Raw genomic sequence first — 24,969 nt, 5'->3', positions numbered from 1 at the left:
AGGAGCTATATTATCACCATTTTACTGCCTGCAGGCTTCTTTCTAATCTACCAGAAAGTCTAGAAACATTGGGGGAAATTTATTAAAACTGGTATAAAGGAAAAGCCCATTGAAACCAATCAGATTCCACCTTTCATTTTCCAACGGAGCTCTGAAAAATAAAAGGTGGAATCTGATTGGTTGCTGTTTTCCTTTACCATTATCCTTGTACAAAGTCTAGGGCACAATGTGGCGCTCTTATAGTCAACCAGCCCCCATATAGCACACAGAACATTATTTGTATTACCTTCATGAGGTCTCGGTGATGCTCCAAAACACTGCATGTTGTCTGCCAAGTATCCTGGTAGCATTCCCATGGGTCTACCCTGCAGAATGGAAAGGTTCAGGCTCGTAACAACACAGGGAGGCAACCTACTTTATTAAATCTGTGTGAAGATAAAGCCTCTAGGCCTAATAACAACTTAAAGGGGTTGTCCGGGTTCACCCAGGCAGCCCTCCTGACAAGAGCATCGGAGCAATTCAGGAGATCCAGTGACATACCAGGCTCTTCTTAGGGCTGCCAGGCAGAGACTTCCTCTTAGCAGTGAGCCCGGTGACGTCACCAACACTGATGGGCGGGCTTTAGCACTGCCCTAGCCTGTTAAAAAGCTAGGGCAGCACTAAAGCCAGCCCACCAGAGCCAGTGACGTCAATGAACACACTGCTGGGCGGAAGCCTCCGTCCGGCAGTGTGTTGTTGTAAATAAAAAAGCCCTTGCCCTGAGCGATCCAGCGCAGGGCAAGGGAGAGCATCGGAGCATGAAATGCTCCAATACTAACATCAGGGGGGCTGCCTGGGTGAAAATATGGCTGGCTGAACCCGGACAACCCCTTTAACTTTTAAGTTTCATTTACTTATATTACTTTACTTCTACATTACTTGTATTACTTTACCTCCAATCATTTTATTTTCTTGTTTCTTCAGCTATATATGAGCCTCTTAGAAGTCTCTATTGTGCAGTGTATATATTCCAACCCACTGGGGGTTTCCTTGGACCCACCAGAGAATCTGTACAAAACCTGTGCACATCCACTTTGAAGGAGGTCCTGTCACCTCTCCTGATATGTCTGGTTTAGTAAACACTTGCATTCCCCATGTAATAAATTCTGGAGCATCTATTCTTATGACTCTGTATTGTGCCATTCCTTTATTATTCCTGCTACAAGTTCTAAATGAATTAGCAGCTTACAAGGAAGGTCCAGATTGGTGCTAGCACTTGGGGGTGTGTCTCTGCACAGTCTGATATTATCCAATCAGTGCTGCCAGTGTAAGAATGTGCAGGGACATGCCACCAACTGGTACCTCCCAGCTGGACCTTCATTGAAAACTTCTAGCAATTCATTCATAACTTCTAGCAGGAATAATAAAAGACATCATACAACGATTACTAAAATACACATGTTTGGAGAGGTGATCTCCTCTTTAAGTGCTTTATAAACCCTGTGGGCATGAATTCAGCATGACATATTTGTGAATCAACCTATAAGAAAAAGATCATACATCTTCAATAGCTGTCGGCTGAACAAATCGTTTGGCCAGCAGCTATTCCTCCTGACCCTGCCATACACATGCACGCTTGGCTTGGCCAAGAGTTTATATGTTCTGAATGGGGAGATGAGATTAAGCTCCTGCCAGACTGTTTTGGCAGGGGCTTATCCCACCACAGAATAAATGGTCCAGGTGCTAAAATTCAGCATCCTTCTATTCCACAACATCTTCTGTTGAGGGAGAGTCGGGAGCCCAAAAATATACATATGGTAGTTGGCTGGTCCTGCCAAAATCAACAGGTTCGGGCAAGTGATATGTCACATGTGGGGTGTCCTCTGCTGGACCATAGGCGCTCATTATTGTGGCAGAGCCTGGGCCTACTAAAGGTGGGCAAGTCTGTCCCTACTGAACTTTTGGTTTATCAGCTCATAGTAATCAGCACTTTTGTGTTATTGATATCATGCCCCTTAAGCCAAATCTCACCGAATCCAGTCAGAATTCTGCACAGCCAACTGGCACATGGTCAGACGATGCCGACTTGAGACCAGACCCTAAAGAGGACACAAAAAGAAGACAATTTATGATTATGATGGTCCGTAACAAAAGAATAAGCACATTTTTTTACCCAGAGACACGTAAAATCATTTTCATTTCTTTATATTTTTGTCAATTACATTTCCCATGACGGAAATGATATTTCTTCTAAATGATTGCTTCAGAAAGAGAAGACCAATTATAGCAGCTTGCTCATGAAGTAATGGGAATCTCCCACTGGAGTTTATGGATAGTAATTGAATTTACTTTGGCAGTAATAGAAAGATTACCCCGTCAGGTGAGCGGTCCGGAAAGGAAAAGGTGAGAATGTTAATTGGATTAGGACTTTACGCTGACATACATGAGATCAAGGTCAAACCCGGTTGATTTCGGCAGAACTGTCTGACAATGTGTATGAAGTTGAGTACACCCCTACAGCCGACATGGGTGGAAAGATGAATCGGACATGCAAACAATAATAGATGAGCAGGATCAAAACAAGGAGAGACACTTAGGGGGAAATTTATCAAAACTGGTAGAAAGGACATCTTGCTTAGCTTCCCATGACAATCAAACAGATTGCACCTTTCATTTTCCAAAGGAAGCTCTGAAAAATAAAAGGTGGAAACTGATTGGTTGCTAAGGGCAACTAAGCCAGTTTTCCTTGACAACAGTTTTGATAAATCAACCCAAAGTGACAAAACAGTGGGGGATGGGTTAATCTAGAAACAAGCCACAGTCAGAATAGCAGCAGAACCATCAGAAGGCAAATCAGTAGATGAGGGGTTAATCCAGATTTTTTTTTTGTGAAAACAATACACTGGGACTGGAAACTACACAATACTACAATTTATAGCTTCCCTCAAAACAGCTGTCTAAAACAGCTCACTGGTGGGGGTACTGGTGGGTGTCGGACCTCCACCAATTCAATACAGTATTGAAGACCTATCCTGAGGTCAATATCTGTAGCCTGGATAACTACTTTAAATTAACGAAGAGCAAATGTAAATAATATAGTTTGTGGTATTAGGGCATAAAGACATCGTAAAGGGATTTCTGCCCCTCGAGACCACCCTCAATGAGCAACAATGGAGAGCCGCATTATAACAGTGGTTCCTCCTCCCGCAGGCTTAAGTCACCCTTATATTACATAGATGCCCATTCATTGTACCACGGCATTTGCTTAACATTTGTAGTACCCCAGAGTGGGGCACTAACAATTTTGTCACCTGGCTAGGGGTTCCTATGTCTAACAATGTATCCCATCAGTATACAAACCGGATTCCAAAAAAGTTGGGACACTATACAAATCGTGAATAAAAACTGAATGCAATGATGTGGAGGTGCCAACTTCTAATATTTTATTCAGAATAGAACATAAATCACGGAACAAAAGTTTAAACTGAGAAAAATTTGTTGAATCAGAATTTCATGGTGTCAACAAATCCCCAAAAAGTTGGGACAAGGCCATTTTCACCACTGTGTGGCATCTCCCCTTCTTCTTACAACACTTAACAGACGTCTGGGGACCGAGGAGACCAGTTTCTCAAGTTTAGAAATAGGAATGCTCTCCCATTCTTGTCTAATACAGGCCTCTAACTGTTCAATCGTCTTGGGCCTTCTTTGTTGCACCTTCCTCTTTATGATGCGCCAAATGTTCTCTATAGGTGAAAGATCTGGACTGCAGACTGGCCATTTCAGTACCCGGATCCTTCTCCTACGCAGCCATGATGTTGTGATTGATGCAGAATGTGGTCTGGCATTATCTTGTTGAAAAATGCAGGGTCTTCCCTGAAAGAGATGACGTCTGGATGGGAGCAGATGTTGTTCTAGAACCTGAATATATTTTTCTGCATTGATGGTGCCTTTCCAGACATGCAAGCTGCCCATGCCACACGCACTCATGCAACCCCATACCATCAGAGATGCAGGCTTCTGAACTGAGCGTTGATAACAACTTGGGTTGTCCTTGTCCTCTTTGGTCCGGATGACATGGCGTCCCAGATTTCCAAAAAGAACTTCGAATCGTGACTCGTCTGACCACAGAACAGTCTTCCATTTTGCCACACTCCATTTTAAATGATCCCTGGCCCAGTGAAAACGCCTGAGCTTGTGGATCTTGCTTAGAAATGGCTTCTTCTTTGCACTGTAGAGTTTCAGCTGGCAACGGCGGATGGCACGGTGGATTGTGTTCACTGACAATGGTTTCTGGAAGTATTCCTGAGCCCATTCTGGGATTTCCTTTACAGTAGCATTCCTGTTTGTGGTGCAGTGTCGTTTAAGGGCCCGGAGATCACGGGCATCCAGTATGGTTTTACGGCCTTGACCCTTACGCACAGAAATTGTTCCAGATTCTCTGAATCTTCGGATGATGTTATGCACAGTTGATGATGATAGATGCAAAGTCTTTGCAATTTTTCGCTGGGTAACACCTTTCTGATATTGCTCCACTATCTTTCTGCGCAACATTGTGGGAATTGGTGATCCTCTACCCATCTTGGCTTCTGAGAGACACTGCCACTCTGAGAAGCTCTTTTTATACCCAATCATGTTGCCAATTGCCCTGATTAGTGTTAATTGGTCTTCCAGCTCTTCGTTATGCTCAAATTTACTTTTTCCAGCCTCTTATTGCTACTTGTCCCAACTTTTTGGGGATTTGTTGACACCGTGAAAATTTGAATCAACATATTTTTCCTTTAAAATGATACATTTACTCGGATTAAACGTTTGATCTGTCATCTACGTTCTATTACAAATAAAATATTGACATTTGCCATCTCCACATCATTGCATTCAGTTTTTATTCACAATTTGTTTAGTGTCCCAACTTTTTGGGAATCCGGTTTGTATTTATTGCAAGGTCTTCTCATTTAGTGCCTTAATACTGTTATGCAACTGCTTTCATATGTTATGTGCCTGGTTTTCCAGCAGGTGGCATATGTTCTGGCAGATTCCTTTAGATTCGATGGGACTAACCATTCCGTTCTTTCTGTTCCGCTTCCCACCAAGGGTAAGGTTGCTGAAGAAGTTTAGTTAGTTGGAGTTAGACTGTGAAAGAGACCAGACAACATGGCACAGTGAGGGAGTGTTTTCCTCTCCTGATGCAGGAGCCCTGGGAAGCAGCTTGAAGAGCACCCCGACTCCTTGAATTTAATAGATTGAGTATTATGAGGAGGTCAACGGCCAAAGGCAGCAACAAGCCTTAAGCCTGATAAGCCTGAGATTAGCACAGCAGAGAGAGCAGAGTATTAAGGCCTGCCACCATATTGCATCCTGCTGGAAACAAGTAAAGGATAATCGCACTAAACTGGGAAGCGGCAGCTTGAAGGTAGGAGCACTGTGACACAAACATTGGGCCACAGTATACCTCTTGGCATTCTACACATGAGACTGCTACTACTACAGAGGGGGCAGCTCGTTGCACATTGCCTGGCTAGCCACCACTTCTGGTGACAGAATTGGGTGTTTTTGAGTATTTTTCAGAATGGACATACAGATGCATAAAGCACATGGATGATCCGTACGTCTGTTACGCAAAAAGATAGAACATGTCCTATACTTGTCCACACAATGCGGAGCACGGACCCATTGAAGTCAACGCGAATGGAACATGCACCACATTCGTATCCGTGGTTTGTTATCCGTGGTTTGTGGACTACAAAACACGTACAGTTGTGTACATGACGCCTGAGATGGAGTTCAAAGGGCTGATAATTGTTATAATAGTCAAGTGTCTTATAAACTATAGTCAGTGGTGTGTACGGAAATAATTTTATTTAATTCCACACTATTTTCCTACAGTTTAGTAGAATCAAAAGGAAGAACGGAAATGAACAGATTTCCTGCTGTGATGAAAAAGAGCTGATCAATTATTATGCTAAATCAGCCAAATGTGAGTTTGGATTAAAAGTCAGTACAGTACAGTCAGGTAGGTGCTCTCCGTTATACTCAGTATATACCCAGTGTAAACAATATGATGAGTATTGATGGGCAATTCCACTTTTAAACATTCCAGTTTAAAGGGGCTATCACCTATCCACAGGATCACTGAACGCTGGGTGCCCAATCACTGGGACTCCCACAGTCAATACAGCAGGGGTCTGGAGCTCCCCTTCCTTCTCACACAACTGCTTGAATGGAGCAGATGTACAGCGTGCGGTCTGCTGTTCCCTTCAATGTCTATAGAGCTGATGGAAATGTTTTCTGTTTCTGTTGGCCTCATAGATATTGTGGGCCATTTATCAGGACCGGCATTTTCTATAACGGTCTTCATCTTCGCCTGCACTGCTGGAGAACGTGCTTGACTTATGACGAGGCACGCACTTAGGCAAGTTTCACAGTAACGTTAAAGAGATCCGGACGGCGGTTCCAGCAGGGAACATCCTGTCGGAACACTCTGGCTCCAGAATGATACCTGAATGCCCACTGGTCCAATTAACTATAATAGGAAGAATCGGCCCGACAAATACTGCTGCATGCAGGGTTTTTAGTCTGGCCAGCCTATTTACGGGGTTGCAGACGGATCTCCGCTGGCCCCCATTACAGTGAATGGGGGCGGGCAAACATTCAGGCAGCGTCTGGCAATGATGGGTCCAGAAATTTCCGGCAAGCTGTTCCCTACCAGAACCACTTGGCGAATCTCTGAGCACTAGTGTGAAACTAGCCTTAGGCTGTGCCTCTCCACTCCACCGCCTTCTAGTTAAGCAAGAAATTGTATATAAGGAGACAGGAGTGCATCTAGTCATTCTGCTGCCTAAGGCGAAAACTGAAAGGGTGCCCCTACTCCCCAATGCCAATTTCTTAACCTAACCCCTTCCCTTCAGCCCATGGCCGTTTGGCTGCCACCCTCTTGACCCTACCTAGTGCTGCCTGAGGTGATCACCTCACCTGGCCTCATTGGTGGTGCACCCTTGTAAGGAGAGCAATCAGATACCCCAGTTGTCTGAACATAGGGACCAGTGCTAAGTAGAAGAGACTCTGCTAGACTGCATGAGTGACCAGAAGATGATGCTGAGATAGGGATGCTCTGCCACAAACCCTGGGTCACCAGCCTTGTGACCAGGGAGCCAGCCAGACAACTGAGCCACAGACCTTTCGGCAGGGTACCAGCCTTCTGAGAGAGAGAGGGACAGCTAGCTCAGGCCTGTCCTCAGCACAGAACCTTCTTCTGCCAGGGAGGAGACCGGAGAAGCCAGCTCAGTGCACTGCCTGTATTGGTTTGCTCTTGAGTTTCTCCAGTAAAGAAGCACACTGGTTTACTGCAGACTCTGACTCTCTGGACTTATTTCCCATTGGGGTTCACCACCCCTTTATATCCCTTCTGGAGAGCAGCAACATGTTGTGACACCAACCGTGTCTGGAGGACCTTGCATAGCGTTGGGACCACCCCAAAACCAGCCACTGCAGTATTACAAACTCATTTGGGTTGTAAATGTTGTTATAGATGATTAACAGAGTCAATAAAGTGTCATTTTCTTTGTTGTAGATCCCCCTAAAGACAGGATTAGGACAATGGCATCAGGATTTATCTTCTAATATCCAGATGTAGTGCAATAATCATTCATTCTCAGTATTACCATTATGGCCGTCATAACTTATGCATTGCATGTAATGAAAAGTCACCGCAGTGGAGTAAAGCACTGTTCTAATTTGAGGGCTGCCAAGGAGAAGATTTTTTGATAAATGATGACCCCAATGCTTAGTATATTTTTATATAGTACTCTGCAATTCGCTCTTCACATCTGACAGATCCTCTATAAAAGATATACAGTTTAAGCAGCCACTTGTATATTAGCCTGCTGGGAATAATATTACAGGGAGCCTGTTCCTATACATTTAAATAAGCGTACAATGCCCTTTAAGGCCCCATTCACATGACCGTAGGGGGTTTGTGCCTGTATTGCAGACAGCAAACGACAGGCCCGCAATAAACGGGCACTGATCGTGCGCACTCCATTGGTGCGGATGCATTGACTTGAATGAGTCCGCGATCTGCAAACGATAGGACATGTATTTAGCGGATCGCGGACCCTTTCAAGTCAATGCGTGGATCCGAAGCCCATGGAAGCACTACGAAGCGCTTCCGTTGGCTTTTGCGTCCTTACCTTCACACCGCAAAAAATAGAACATGTTGTAGTTTTAAAACAGCTGAAGTCTAGAGAGCCACAGGATGTGGTGCCCAGTCCAACACTGGCATCACTCGTTGGATAGCATCAGACTGTGCAGGGAAACACCCCCAGCTGGTAGCACCAAGAAGTACTCTGCAGACTAGGCTGCACAGAGGCTGCAGTGCTCAACAGACAGCCTGGCCTCTTTAAACAGCTGATCGACAGGTGTGCTGGATGTCGGACCCCCACCGATCAGGTAATGATGACCTATCCTGAGGATAGGTCGGCACTATTAAACACCTGGAAAACCCCTTTAAGTAAGATACATGCACTGCTAGGAAACAGCACTAGACCAAGCCCATGTACATAACGACATTGCTGATGACATGTACATGGGAAGAAGTAACAAGTGAGCATAGATCAGATCTATGGCACAAGATCTTCAGCCAAGAGAAAGTCCATCAACAAGGTCGTGTGACCGAGATACAAAACTCCACATCTTACATGGATTGTGAAGAACTTAGCAGAAAAATGTTATTCCCTGAAAACCCCTTTAACGTTGGTTCTTTTAGGCTAGTTTCACACTAAGGCCTCATGCACACAAACTTTGTTTTGGTCCGCATTCGAGCCGCAGTTTTTGCGGCTTGGATGCGGACCCATTCACTTCAATGGGGCCGCAAAAGATGGGGAAAGCACTCCGTTCCGTGGTCCGCAAAAAAAATATAACCTGTCCTATTCTTGTCCGTTTTGCGAACGCACACGGACGCCATCCGTGTTTTGCGGATCCGCAATTTGCGGACCGCAAAACACACAATGGTCGTGTGCATGTAGCCTAACGCTAGCAATCTGGGAGGCTTTTCCGGCAGGTAACAGCTTGCTGGATCGCTCTGCATTCCGGAATTGCCATTAGCTTGTAAGGCTATTTCCGCCCCATTGACTATAATGGAGACTGGCGGAGATCTGGCCGCATTCCAAAAATATGCCAAGAGTCGACTGGAAGAAAACCGCCATGCAGCGAATTCGGGATCTCTGCTGGTCTCCAATATAGTCAATGGGGCCAAACGGAGCCTTACAAGCTTATGGCAATGCCGGAATGCAGAGTGATCGAGCAGGCTGTTCCCTGCCGTTCACTAGCTCTAGTGTGAAACTAGCCTTATCCTCAGACATAAAAAACTCTATTTGCTTCTAATAGAAAAGGAAACGATGACTAAATATATACAAGAGACATTACCTGTTTCCCATAAGAATCATGGACAGGTGAGATGATCCCTCCAATCACAATGAACCTTCCGGTTTTGTGCAGGTAGTCCCGAGCTCTCTCTGCAAACGGCAAATGGATAATAAATAAGTGTCCACAGTGAATGCACCTGAAGGAGAACTAAATCTAAAGGCAGTGGCTAAAATGATGACTAGAGATGTGCGAACTTGTGTTTTCAAGTTTGGCGTACAAGGTTTGGGTTATCTAAGATTTTCGTTATGGATTCCACTACCATGGACCATAACTTATAATCTGTGGTAGCGGAATCCATAATGGAATTCTTAGATAACCCAAACCTTGTACGCCAAACTTAAAAACACAAGTTCGCTCAACACTAATAGTGACCATCAGGGCAGGGATGCTTCCGAAATACAGTCAGGCCCTCGTCTGTGATTGGTGGCTTTTTGGGAGGAGCCATAGTCAGTTAGGACTTTGACTATTATATTCAAAGATCTGTTTGAAGGCTACATCACAGATATTCCACATTCCCCTATTAAAACAAAAACAATGCCAATCAAAAATCATATCAGTGAACCAACAATTTAAAGGGGTTGTCATCTTTGGAAATATCGTTTTGTTATAAAGGTCTCCAGTCATTCTTGTTCAAAATGGATAGGAAACACACCCTTGCAGACAAAGAAAAACAAAATGTTTTTTGATAAATGGTCCTTGTGTATTGCTCACTTGCCTAGGGAAACATCCTGGTACTTATTGGAGGTTTTACACGGTCGTACACCCATACCAGATTTGAATGTTTCATGATTACTTTGTAGGATTGTAAGCAGTGTACCGCACGTTGAGGGTAGTTTGTAGTTATTATCAGTCGAATTATCATATTGTGATTCATGGAAAACCAATAAAGAGATAAAAAAAATAAAAAAGTCTCCTGCGGTAGGGTAGGGAGCAGTGCAGCCCTGTACTTCATTCACACTATTGCACCATTGTCCTATATGGCGGCCTCCAACTGGGTGATGGTCCCTAACTTGCTTAAGTGCAGGTTCCTAAATATAGTAGGGTAAAAGAGTAGTCAGACAGAAAGAGGTCGGAACCAGGCAAGCAAAAACCAGGATCGGATCAGAATCCAAAAGCCAAGTCTAAATCAGGCTAAAGTCCAAACCAGAGAGATACATTAAAATTAACATAAAATAAGAAAAAACAAAGAGTCAAATACCACATGGAGTCAGTGCCAGGAGAAATAATTGACAGTCAGGGGCAAGGTCAGGGACAATCCAAAAGTCAGTATACCAGGAATCCATAGAAATAGTAATAGACGCTAGTGAGGCAAAGAAGATCAATTACAGGCAACTGTGACCAGAAGTCCTGTTTAGGTCCAGAAGTCCCTGATAGGCCAATCAGCCCCACTATCAGTGACAATGAGTGACAATGGTGGGGCCGCAGCAACGAGGCAGGTAAGTACTTGACATCTCCATTGTGATAAGGCAATCACAGGAGGTCCTGCAGCTAATCAGCTATAATATGATGGCAAACCTGGCAGCGAGTGTTTTTGCAGCGCCACTACAGGAGAAATGAAGCATTACACAGTGTCCAGTGAGATCAATAGACTGTTTGTATAGTGCATGTATGTGCTGGGTTCTCCACAACCAGAAAGGCTCTTAATAGCTGCCCACCGCTCAGGCTAAGGATCCTGAAGAGCATGCCTTTTATTAACTGAGGATTCCAGAGAACCAGTGGTATACCTTCAATGGAGGTAGACCACAGGAGGAGAGGCCCAGCACTGAACTCCTTCTCTTTCCAATATGAAAACACAGTATTTTCATGCAGCTACCACTAAGGGGAACTCAGTGTAATCAGATTATTACAGCTTCCTTATCAGTCAATTGTACCTGCATACATTCCTATGCACTGAGCTCCCCCTAGTGGTGGCTGCAGGCAGCTAGCTTTGTCATAGAAGGGAAGCAGGAGATTTATCAATCCAGTTGTCTGTAAATACATTGAGAAATATAGTGCCCAGAATGAGTGGCATATTTATGAAGCCCTAGCTCCACTTAACATTACAATTTTTTCAATTAAAACTTTGTCTGCTTAACAAAAAAAAAGTAAGCTCATCATTATGTGTTGCCTGGGAGTCTTTTACGCACGTGTACTAGCCATACTGGGAAACTAGGTGGGGCAGGTGGGCCATATTAAGTTTTGCTATGGGGCCCTATGAGATCTGTGTACAACCCTGCTCAGAGACAGGCAAAGTACAATTAAAACATGCAGAAATGAAAGCCTCTTTGACCTTCTCGTTCCTAAATGCACTCATAAGAGAACAGTGTGTTCTAAATTAATTACATTTCAGATAATTAAAGCATCTTCAGTCTATGTGAATGAGTTCTCTACAGTCTAAGGAGACACACGGACCTTTATAGTATCAATCCAAAAACAGTCAAATTAAATATGGAAAGTAACTACGACAAGAACCATATATTGACCACTTTTGTATCATAAGTATTTATTATCCTTGCCCCTGAAGACTCCTAGTTATTAGTTATTGATTCTTTATGGTCTGCACTGGTGTATCATATCATAAAATATCCTAACAATGTAACACACAGAATATTGAAAATCATTCATACAAATGTAACGGTGTATGAATGATTTTCAATATTCTGTGTGTTACATATAACTTACAATTTACCTCAACAATAAGTAAGACATCTATTGAATTTCTAGACCTACAAATTTTAATAGAGAATGGAAAACTGACATGCAAAACATATCAGAAGCCAACAACGAAAAACAGCTTTATACTGTACACACGCTGCCACCTCCCAAACTGGCTGCTAAATATACCTCTAGGTCAGTTTCGAAGAATAAGACGCAACTGTACAAATGCCATTTTGAGGAGGAGGCAGAAAAGATGACACAACAGTTTCAAATAAAGAAGTATCCATCTACACGGATAGAAACAGCATTAAATAAAGTACGGGATATGGATAGAAAGACATTTGTTCTACCGTATAGCACAACATAAAGAAATAAAAAAGATTATCGCTAGACATTGGCATCATATACAGAATGATAAAATAATAGGCCCTATGATCTCTGGTACTCCCCAAATAACATTCACAAAAGCGCTGAATTTGGGCTTAAAAATAGCTCCAACAATTAAAATGAAACACAAAACATTTGAATCTATCCATAAATGGGCAGACATTACAGGTTTTTTTAGATGTGGGAAATGTTCTAATTGCAAAACCACCTAATTTCCAAAGAGAACCACACAAATAACGTCAACGACAAACTCGCATAGACAACTGATAAAAGATACTGTGATACTACAAATGTGATTTACATTTTGCAGTGTCCCTGCAACAACAACAAGTATATTGGGAGAACAAAGAGGACACAAAAAAATGCGAGTTTCTGAACACATTATCAACATCAAGAATGGGTATAATAAACATACATTATCTAACCATTTTATACAAGCTCACCATCAAGATCCAACAAATGTAAGATATGCAGCATTAGAAAAGGTTGAAAAACATTGGAGGGGGGGGGGGGGGGGGTTGACCACATAAGTAGGATGTCAAGATTAGAATCAAGAAGGATATTTGAGTTCAACTCACTCCTACCTGGTGGACTTAACGCTGAGTTGGAGATTTTCGGCTTTTTATAAGTATTGGGTGGGTGCCTCTCACTGATGGACGACCGGGAAATACCAGTTATAGGTTTCTCTATCTTCTCTCGGTGGTAGGTTCCCACCCATTTATCTCAATGAGCCCCCCATACATCCAGAATTTATAAAGCATAAAAATACCTTCAAATGTATGATAAAGAAATCCAGTTCTAGATCACCTGAATATTTTTAGGTTTCTGGAACATTTTCCGAACATTGGAACACCTATAGAACTCTTCTACATCTATTCCCATAATGTATATATTGAAAAACCTTTTATTTGTGAAAACGCATAAATAACGCATGGAAACCGCACTTGCGTTTTATTCCTTATTTTTAATTTTTTTTATTCCTTATTTTTATATGTATCATTCTTAAAGGGAACCTGTCACCATGTTCTGACATATAAAACCGAATGTACCTTAATGCTTGGTTCCCCTAAAAGTTCCTAGAGATCGATCCATAATCTTCTCAGGACTAACCTTTCCTATTTTATCGCCCTATAAACCTTTACCGCCATTAGGCTCATTTGAATAAATAATTCCTTCCCCTCACATCATCATAGCCTATTTCCCGCCCCCTAAACTTTGACAGCCGATTTCTGCCCTCACTGCTTGTAATCTCGTCCGAAATCGCGCACTTGCCCTTTATTTATTAGACCAATCAGATAATTTAGTGCATGTCCCCTCCCCCTCACACCACTACATGCTGGAATATTCTCAAATATCCGCTTCAAAGTACGCAACGGAGCTCTGCCCAAAATGAATATTGCGCATGCGTGAGATCTTATCTATAGGGGCGTTTCTTAGGCGGAGCTGAGGTGCTTGACTCTTCTCATGTGAAGCTTTATAGGGCGATACAATAGGACAGGTTAGTCCTGAGCAGATTATGGTTCGATCGCTGGGAACTTTCAGGGTAACAAAGCATTATGGTACATTCGGTTTTATATGTCAGAACATGATGACGGGTTCCCTTTAAGTCTCACAATATGTCCAATGTCAAAGCTTTTGAAGATAATGTCCACAAATGTGCACTGAAACTACATTATATAGTTTTTATAGTGGGAATTAAACCATATGTGTGATATAACTATTTAGGATCCAATTTCATGATCAAGATCCAGTACAGACTTTGAGATGGACCTTTATGAAACTATTTAAAGGGAACCTGTCACCGGGATTTGATGTATAGAGCTGAGGACATGGGTTGCTAGATCGCCGCAAGCACATCCGCAATACCCAGTCCCTATAGCTCTGTGTGCTTTAATTGTGGGGAAAAAAACGATTTGATCCATATGCAAATTACCCAGAGATGTGTCCTGTACGTGAGATGAGTCCAGCATGAAGAAGCGCAGAACCACCCCGCATCCTCAGAATCTCCCCTGACATCAGAAAGCCAGAGCGCCGTAATCTCACGATGCGCAAGCTAGCGCATGCGCAGTGTCCTCATAGTGTTCCTTCCCTGTGCTGGCATCAGCCTCGGGGAAGGAACAGCGCATGCGCTAGCTCGCGCATCGCTAGATTATGGCGCTCAGGCTCTCTGACGTCAGGGGAGCAAGGAGGAGATTCTGAGGATACAGGGCGGTGCTGGGCTCCTTCACGCTGGACTCATCTCACGTACAGGACTCATCTCGGGTTAATTTGCATATGGATCAAATCGTTTTTTTTACACAATAAAAGCACACAGAGCTATGGGGACTGGGTATTGCGGATGTGCTAGCGACCATCTAGCAGCCCATGTCCTCAGCTCTATACATCGAATCCCGGTGACAGGTTCCCTTTAAGGGGTGTAACAAAATGGAGGTCCTAACCACTGAGGAAGGAACCAGTAGAGTTCCGAAACGCGTCTGGTAGAGTTTTGGGACCCTCCTTTATATATGAAGCACCTTATGGATTGATCGTACAACTGTATATGGAGCGCTCCACGAACATTTGCTGCATTCATTCAAATATCCAGAGATTGGCCTGACACCATCTGCTCTTTTAGATCTGGACCCACTACGTCTATGCTTAAACCACGTGAGTCCCGACATTCACGCCTAGGCCACGTGAGCTCCGAAGCTGCCGATCTACGCAAAGGCTAGCGGACCGAACACCACTCTGAAAATTTGTGCAGGAAGAGACAAGCGGAGGTAAGCATTGATAGTGCCGGTGACCACGTGGGACGCCATGTACAGGCACACTTCCTTGCTCCGCGATACCAAGGACACCTAACCGTGAGTAATATCAGTGAATACTATTGCTCTGGTGGGCACGTGTATAATACTAAACCTACTAACTGCATATAACCTGGAGATATTTGCGGCCACTAGAGTCATCTGGACATTGATACATCAACAAACATATGAACTAAACCTATCAAGGATCTGTCAACCATTTACATCACTTACAGCATATCTATTGATTTGCAGCCTCCATTTTAACCATATTTTATGGAACCTTTACTGTTAGTGGAATGCACAATATTGTAGACTGTTTATGATATTTTTATCCATATGCGTTTTATGCTGTATGTACTATGGTTCACTTTTAGTGCATTTTTTTAAGTATTTGTTTAGCACTTTCTTTTTAGCAATTAAATAAGTATTTGCCTCCACTTGATCCATCTGGGGAGTGCCTGTTCAACTATAATAATTACATATTTAACCTAACTAGCTAACTACTTTTATCATCAGAATCACTCTTCTTGTGAAATAAACCCATTTAAAAGAAGTAATAAACACTAAACAATATTTTACATAAATAAAATGTATACGATTTTGCAAAACACTTTGTGTGTCTATCTATCTATGAATAATAATGCATTGTGTTGTCTAGTACATATCATAGACTAGGGCCGGTTGCGTTAGTATAACAGTTGTAGACCATGAAGATGAGTATCTGTCAATTTCAGCACCAGGATGCAGGACAGCTCCCAGCTGGATACTCTTATTACAAGGCTGCATTGACATGAAAGCTTTCTTAGTAAGTGAAAAGCATTGATTTATGCACGTCACCCCTCTGTAATGTTATCTGTAGCTGCTAAAAATTATGAATATTACAGTTATTATATATATATTCCCTGTAAAAAATCCCTACCTCATCACTACAAATAATAATAATTATAATTATTATTATTATGATCACAATTATTATTATTTTATGCCTACATTCAAGATTGCTATAAACATTCTCTGGCTTTACTGACATTTCACTAACGTAAAAATAAAAATTCTTTGTAGACCTCTTTAACACTCTTCATTTCATATTAGTGTAGCAAATATAATAATAATATAATACTGTTTATTAATAAGTGTAGTGTAGCAAACACTAAAGCTCGTTTTCATTTTCCAGAATACAATATAATTTTCTTAATGTACTTCATCAAAAGAACATATGCTTAAACACTGTGAAGTCATAGGAAATGGTTACTGCACACAGTGGGAATAATATGCAGTCGCTGTGATGTCACTGAACAGAGATAATAAACGTGATGATATCACAATGGCCATTTGCTTACATAATGCACAAAGTGATGTCACAGCATAGGAATAACAAGCACTCTGAGGTCAGCTTTGGCATAATAATGTCACAGAACACAGATAATAAACATAATGATATCACAATGGCCAAGGACAAGAATGGCCTTTTTCAATCTCATAGTATAAGGATAATGCACAAAGTGATGTCACAGCATGGGAATAATAAGCACTGTGATGTCACAGAACAGGGGTAATAAACATGTTGATATCACATCTAATGGCCTAGGATGACAGTGATATGACATCACAAAGATTAAAGATGTGGTGTAATAACACAATAATGCCCAAGAGTGATGTTACAGCATGGGAATAATAAATACAGTGATGTCACAGAACAGATGTAGTGAACACAGCGATGTCACAACACATTATTATGATGTAAGAATACAGTGACATCAAAGTAGATGTCACAGCACTGGAATAATATATGTGACATCACAATATACAAAGATAAAACCTACACTGATGTCATAGTACAGGATAAACAAACAAAACATCATAATACAAGGATAATGCACATGGTGATGTCCAACTACAGAAGTAATAAATGCAGTGATGTCACAGCTCAAGGATAATAGAGTATCATATTAGAAAGATAATGTACACAGTGATGTCAGAGTATAGAGGTAATAAACATAGTGATGTCACAGTACAGAAGTAATACACACAGTGATGTAACAGTACAGAGGTAACAAAGGGAAGGAAGGGATGCAAATGAGCTCTTAACAAGCTCTGCCTCTAATGCCACCAGATGTAAGGCAGTTATCCTATAAGTCAATGTTCAGCTCTTAAAATAAGCCTTGAGACATGACTTGGATATTAAACAAGCCAGCACCTCATCTGCAGACAGCTGTTTCTGGGTGATTGCCCTTCATCAGTGCAGAGCAGAGTACTGGCTTAACTGGGTGAGAGGCCTGTGTCCGGGTCATGGGGGGAACTAACTCTCCTTAGGGAGAGAGCACCTTAATCAGTGTGAGGAGACATATAGGCCATATAAGCTCCTCTGGAATTCTGGGTAGGGAAGGGATGCAAATGATCTCTTAACAAGCTCTGCCTCTAATGCCACCAGATGTAAGGCAGCTATCCTAGAAGTCAGTGATGGCGAACCTTTTACAGACCGAGTGCCCAAACTGCAACATAAACCCACTTATTTGACGCAAAGTGCCAACACAGCAATTTACCTTGAATACTATAGTCCAATATAGTATATCTTCCATGTACTTTATCATTTATCTACAATAGCCTGCCTACATTCAGTGCGCTGCCTGTGCTGTGCATAGTGCGCCCTGCGCTGCTGAATGGCAGGAAAAGTCTAAGGCATATTGGTACACCGTAGACTTTTTCCAGGGTGTGGGTTCCCACAGAGAGGGCTGTGAGTGCCGCCTCTGGCACCCGTGCCATAGGTTCGCCATCACTGCTATAAGTCAATGTTCAGCTCGGACACAGGCCTCTCACCCAGTTAAGCCAGTACTCTCTGCTCTGCACTGATGAGTGGCAATCACCCAGAAACAGCTGTCTGCAGATAAGGTGCTGGCTTGTTTAATATCCGAGTCTCAAGGCTTATTTTAAGAGCCTTTAACATTGACTTATAGGATAGCTGCCTTACATCTGGTGGGATTAGAGGCAGAGCTTGTCTAGAGCTCATTTGCATCCCTTTCCTCTTCAAACAGCTGATCAGCGGGGGTGTCGGACCCCAGCCGATCTAATATTGATGACCTACCCTGAGAATAGGTCATCAATAAATATAACTTGGACAACCCCTTTAAGTTTTCTAGCTAAAGAATAAGTGTTATAAAAATGACCAAAAAGGGTTAAAAATTTTAAAAGTCATCCTCAAAGATCTCGGTTCTAATGCTGCTGTAGTCCCCGCTGTTTTCCACCTCCTCTTCCCATATAACACACAGAAAATGGCTGAAATGCCCACTCAGCCCAACACCGGCCGAGTGGCCAGTGATCGAGTGGGTATTTCCAGTCAAAGCCGCTAGCAGAAAGTGGAGGCAGCGGGGACCAGAGCAGTGTCAGAATAGCAGTGGCGTAGGATCGGTGCGGGTGAGTAATGCTTCTTTTTTATTTTTTAACCCCTTCTGACCCTTTTAAAAAAAAAAATCATCTACTCGGAAAACCCATTTCACGCAGTCTTTTCTGTATTAAAATGCTTTTTCTGATATTATTTATGACCAATATTCCTGTATGATACACAGAGTATCACGACATGTAACCAAAACCTGTGTAAATGCTTCTGTGTACTTAACGTCTGCCCTACTGTATAATGTCAGGAGCATCAATTGTTCATCTAGCTGTTACAAAAATACCTTGTACCTCCTTCCTCCCGACAACTTAGATCAAGACATAGGACATTAGATGGATTTACATTGAGCCGATCAATAAATCAAATGAAGTTAGTGCCATTATACAAAAAACTGCGGTAAGAATAATGACAATCCGAGAATATACAGAGCTCTTCCCTTCACTAAAGACCGGGATGTACAGTAACTATCAGGTTAAATAAGAAAACTGAGAATCTCACAGCTTTTCTGATATTCTAAATTATACCAGATAGCCACTAAATATGATGTCCATATATCCACTTCCTATGTGACGCATTGACAGTGCCCTCTCCTAGTTACAGCCAATGTTGCTTGGAAACTACGGAACCCGATTTTACATGGAGCATCACATATTACATTGATGCAAACACTGAGATATCAAAATATCAGGGGAAATTGATCAAGATCATGCAATACAATGGTGCTTGCACAAAAACAATTGCACTTCTCTGGCATTGATAAATTCCACCACTGTACTGTACTAGTGATGTGCAATCTACAAATGAAGGACTTAAAGGGGCTGTGCCACGAAAAATATCCTAAATTTTTCAAACCAGCACCTGGTTCTGAATACTTTTGGGATTGCATGTAGTTAAAAATTTAGTATAGCCACTGAGTTATTCAATAAAATATATCTGCATAGCGCCACCTGCTGTTTGTTCTTCTCCTTATTTTTTGGCCACCTCTCTGACATGGTCATACATGCTCAGTTTAAATTTTCAACTGCCGCCAGCTGTATCTTCTGTTAGAAGCCAGGGAAATTATAGGGAAAGAGCAACAACAGAAAGGACACACCCAAAGAGCTACCAGCCTGAAATAAATCTAATAGAACAACTGAAGCAATGAATGGGGAGATCTCTGGATCCATGATCTAACAATCCTGGTCTTTTAAAATTAACGCCCAACGATGTCCATAGCCTTTAATTAGTTTGGACCACTCAGCTGGAGACTAACTGTACCCCTGACCTTTAATTTAAGATCAGCTATGATTTTGCAGACATTCAAAATATTTGAAAAATTACAAATTTCACATTACAACCACTTCTACGCAATATCAGCTTAAAGGGTGTAAGAAGGTACAAGGAATCATCGTGGATGATAGGTATGTGTCACCGAGGTTCCTGGCCTCGGTGGAGTAAGAGCCAGTTTTCATGTGTCAGCAGCAGTTGCTGTGTGACACCTTTCTATCTAGTATGGCTGTAAATAGCTGATCCGGGACGGCTCTTACTGGGCATAGTCAAAGTGCTGGGTGGGTGACTACTCCCCACGGTCCAGGCCGGGTTTGGACAGGCCTATAAAAAATAATAAACAGCCAGCAGTGTTAGGTGGATGGATTACTCCTCTCTGACACTGGAGCTGTGTGAAACTCTGCTGAGATCTGAGGCCTGTGTGTGGGCTGAAAGCTGAAGACAGTGTGCTGGGCGAGCAGGCCGCCTAAAGCCTGCAGGTGGACTTTCTGAGGCTGAGCATTCAGCCGGGTGTGGATTAAACACTCAGGATCAAAGGTGAATGTTTTTCTGTATCAACTGTTTTGGGTGTGAACTAACACCAATACTGAAAATGGACTGTCATACTGTGAACCTGCAACTAGTGTGAATAAACACTGCAGTTTTCGAGTTACAAACGTGTCTTTGCCTCTATACTGCACCCGCTTGTCCTGTCTACCAGAGCGAATCCCCACAAGGGGTAGTCCCATCTCCGGGACATTGATAGCATATCACTAGCATATGCCATCAGTGTCAGATAAGTGCAGGTCCTATCTCTGTGACCTGCTCTGATGTCCAGATTGGGACTCCCAAAGTGAACAGAAAGCAGCAGCGCATGGAGTTCTGAAAATAGCCGAGCCCGGGCCAAGAACATGACATCATGGTTGCAGTGGCGGGGAGGATGCTGCAGGAGACTGGTTCAATAGAAAGTCTCTGGGCCCGTCTATATTCTGTCTCCTGCAGCGAGGAGAGCGTGCTCTATGTGAGCGCTTCTCTCTCCATGTTCTAGCAATCGCAGGAGGTCTCAGCATTCAGACCCCCACCGATCAGAACCTTTGATATGTCGCTATGTGGCGCATCACAGATGGAAGCAGCTTGTAGATGGTGGATCCATATGTGATGGGTTTACTATCAATTGCTAAAAAGCAAACATGACAACCAATATGTCACGAGGGTGTCAAGAGCCACGCCTGACTCCGTTGTACCCGGGGTCAGGAGGTCGCAGCGGTTGGCTGCACGCTCTATGTCAGATAGGGAAGTTTCCTTATTGTAGCTTTCTGGGTTTGCTTTACAAACCCTTTTGGCTCACTCAGGGATCCGTAGCTCCTTCTCTCAGCTGTTCCTTGTCCAGCACTCCCAATCCTCCTTATATTCCCCTCTCACACTTCTCTGGTTGCCAGATATAGAGCTTCCTGCCTGGACATCTATTCTGACCCACTGGAGCTGTGTTGCTGCGTTCTCTGAGTGTTGCCTTAGAACGCTACCCTCCGGATCCCTGTTGGACCTTTGTGGACAATTGTTGCCGTCCATCTGGGTGTTTGTGTTTGTCTGTGTTTGTCTGTCCTCTCCCTGGTGTTTCCCTCTTAGTGCAGTGGTGAGGACTAGCGATCCCACCGGCCCGTTCATTATCTAGGGCTCATTTCAGGGAAAGCCAGGGTTTAGGCACGTGATCGCCGCACGGGTGAGGAACCCGTCTAGGGACGACAGGGCAGGCAGGTACCAGCTGCAAGGTGAGTTAGGGGTCACCACCTTTCCCTCTCCCTTGTGCAGGGCTTTCCCTGTTTTCCTCCCTGTGTGTGTTGCCGGTCACTACATTATATCTGGCCCTTATTTTTGTGTAGGTAAAAAAAAAAAAAAAAAAAAAAAAAAAAATTTTTTTTTTACCTACTTAGAATCCAGTATGGATCCAATTGCTGCTCTGTCCGAACAATTTCATGGCCTGTCTTTGGAGGTGGCAGGATTGAAGGCGTCGGTCCTCCAGCAACAGCAGCAATTACAACAGACCGCAAGCCCAGCGGTTGCTACTGGTAACCAGGTTGTTGCGGAACCCAAGGTCCCTCTCCCTGACAGATTTTCTGGGGGAAGGGACAAGTTTTTGACGTTCCGTGAGGCCTGTAAACTATACTTTAAACTGCGTCCTTACTCCTCTGGTAATGAAGAACAGCGGGTGGGTGTTGTTATTTCCCTGCTGCAGGGGGACCCGCAGTCCTGGGCGTTCTCTTTACCTACTGATTCCCAGGCTCTTCGGTCAGTGGATGAGTTTTTCGGGGCCTTGGGTCTCATATATGACGACCCTGACCGAGTCGCACTGGCTGAATCAAAATTACGGAGACTCCTACAAGGAGAGCGGCCGGTAGAAGAGTATTGCTCTGACTTCCGTAGGTGGGCTACGGATACCCAATGGAACGACCCGGCTCTCAGGAGTCAGTTCTGCTCTGGGTTATCCGAAAGGGTTAAGGATGCGCTTGCATTGTATGAGACCCCCTTTTCCCTTGATGCAGTTATGTCCCTTTCTATCCGTATAGATAGACGCCTTAGGGACAGGTTGAAAAAACCGGAGCCATTGATAACCCCTCCCAAGCAGCAGTTAGTCTGTACGGACATAGACGAGCCTATGCAGCTAGGAGGAACTACTCGTCAGGTCCGTCCTCCTGAGGTTCGCCGTAGGCGTGGGGGTTGTTTTTTTTGTGGGGAGAGGGGTCATTTCATTAACGTCTGTCCTTCTTTCCTCAGAAACAAAAAAACCGTCGGAAAACTACTAACCCCAGGCTGTGTGGAGGATGTCAGCCGGGGGGTATACGTTTCCTCCATACGTACATCACAATTTTTGTTGCCAGCGGTTATTGTTTTTGGTGATAAGACGGAGACGGTTTCTTTCTTTCTAGACAGTGGAGCAGGGGTAAATTTGATAGATGCCCATTTTGCCCGCACTATGGGTTTGTCTCTCTGTACGTTACAGAGACCTATTCCCATATTTGCTATAGATTCTGCTCCTCTGTCTCAGAGAAACCTCACCCACATCGTTCATAATTTACACCTTCGGGTAGGGGACCACCATAACGAGATGCTTTCATGTTATGTTCTGGAGGGGCTTCCCACTCCGGTGGTGCTGGGCCTACCCTGGTTGGTAGCGCACAATCCAGTGGTGGATTGGCAGGCCAGGGAGATATTGGAGTGGAGTGAGCCGTGCAGAGAAAATTGCTTAAATAGCAATTGCTTAGTTGCCTCCATAACTACCCTACCTCCATTTGTTTCGGACTTTGAGGACGTTTTTTCTGAAAAGGGTTGTCAGAAGTTACCACCTCATCGTCCTTATGATTGCCCGGTTAACCTCATTCCCGGCGCAAAATTACCCAAGACCAGGTTATATAATCTTTCAGGTCCAGAGAGACAAGCCATGAAGGATTATATCTCCGAGAGTTTGGCTAAGGGACACATCAGACCCTCTTCTTCACCCGTGGCTGCAGGGTTTTTCTTTGTTAAAAAGAAAGATGGGGGCCTGCGTCCTTGCCTAGATTTTCGTGAATTAAATCAGATAACCATCCGAGACCCATACCCTCTTCCTCTCATTCCTGACCTGTTTAACCAGATTGCGGGTGCTAGGTGGTTCTCCAAACTCGATCTTAGGGGGGCCTACAATCTGATTCGTATCAAGGAGGGGGATGAGTGGAAGACAGCTTTTAACACCCCTGAGGGGCATTATGAAAATCTAGTTATGCCTTTCGGCCTGACCAATGCTCCTGCCGTCTTTCAACATTTCGTTAATGACATTTTTAGTCATCTAATCGGCAGGTTTGTGGTAATATATCTAGATGATATCTTAATTTATTCGTCTGATCTGAGAACACATGAGGAGCATGTCAGACAAGTACTACAGGTCCTACGGACGAATGAATTATATGCTAAAATTGAAAAATGTGTTTTTGCCGTTCAGGAGATACAATTCCTAGGTTATTATTTATCTGCGTCAGGTTTCCGTATGGATCCTAGGAAGGTCCAGGCAATTTTGGATTGGGATCTTCCTGAGAACCTCAAAGCACTACAACGGTTCTTGGGCTTTGCGAATTTCTATAGGAAATTCATTAAAAATTATTCGGTGATTGTAAAACCCCTTACTGACATGACTAGGAAGGGGACTGATTTTTCTAAATGGTCTGACGCCGCTAAAGTTGCTTTTTCCTCTCTAAAAGAGAGGTTTACCTCAGCACCTGTACTAGTCCAACCTGATGTCTCTCAGCCTTTTATTGTTGAAGTCGATGCATCAGAGGTGGGAGTGGGGGCTGTGCTGTCTCAGGGTCCGTCTCCTGGCAAATGGCGTCCTTGTGCTTTCTTTTCTAAAAAACTATCTGCAGCGGAACAGAACTACGATATTGGCAATAGGGAACTGTTAGCTATTAAACTTGCGTTTGAGGAGTGGCGTCACTTTTTAGAGGGGGCAGTCCACCCCGTCACTGTGTTTACGGACCACAAAAATCTGCTGTACCTCGAATCAGCTAAGCGTCTCACCCCTAGACAGGCTAGGTGGTCGCTATTTTTTACCAGGTTTAACTTTGTGATTACCTATCGTCCTGGGGTAAAGAATACCAAGGCTGATGCACTATCTCGTTGTTTCCCTGGAGGGGGTAATGTGAGTGATCCGGTACCCATTCTACAAAGAGGAGTAGTTGTCTCTGCGGTACACTCTGCCTTGGAGGGGAAGGTGTTAGAGGCCCAGGGGGACGCCCCGGTCTCTTGCCCTTCAGAGAAGTTGTTTGTACCGTTGAACCTACGTCTCGAATTATTAAAGGAACATCATAATTCGGCACTTGCTGGGCACCCGGGTAGTAAAGCAACCTTAGAGCTATTGTCTCGTCGTTTTTGGTGGCCAAGGTTGCGTCAGGATGTATTGGATTTTGTGTCTTCTTGTTCTACCTGTGCGCGCGCAAAAGTTTCACATACACGTCCTGCAGGGTCTCTATTACCACTCGTCATTCCCAATAGACCATGGACACATCTGTCTATGGATTTTATCACTGACTTACCTTTGTCTGCGGGTAAAACAGTGATTTTGGTAGTAGTGGACAGGTTTAGCAAAATGGCACACTT

At 43.5% G+C, this 24,969-nt stretch overlaps 1 protein-coding gene across 1 annotated transcript in view; it reads right to left on the bottom strand.

Annotated features, from left to right (window-relative positions):
- NMNAT2 (nicotinamide nucleotide adenylyltransferase 2) overlaps positions 1-24,969 on the bottom strand; it is a 67,359-nt gene that overhangs the window by 18,796 nt on the left and 23,594 nt on the right. The window contains exons 2-4 of the mRNA XM_044301940.1: positions 9,400-9,488; positions 2,011-2,078; positions 287-365 (exon numbers count right to left, since the gene is read on the bottom strand). Of these exons, the coding sequence (XP_044157875.1) occupies positions 287-365; positions 2,011-2,078; positions 9,400-9,488 (236 nt within the window). The remainder of the gene's footprint in view (positions 1-286; positions 366-2,010; positions 2,079-9,399; positions 9,489-24,969) is intronic.

Source organism: Bufo gargarizans, chromosome 7, assembly GCF_014858855.1.
Source record: "Bufo gargarizans isolate SCDJY-AF-19 chromosome 7, ASM1485885v1, whole genome shotgun sequence".
In the NCBI taxonomy this organism is placed as follows: domain Eukaryota; kingdom Metazoa; phylum Chordata; class Amphibia; order Anura; family Bufonidae; genus Bufo; species Bufo gargarizans.
The sequence above is the reverse complement of the archived record's forward strand: the minus strand, read 5'-3'. Positions and strand labels throughout refer to the sequence as shown.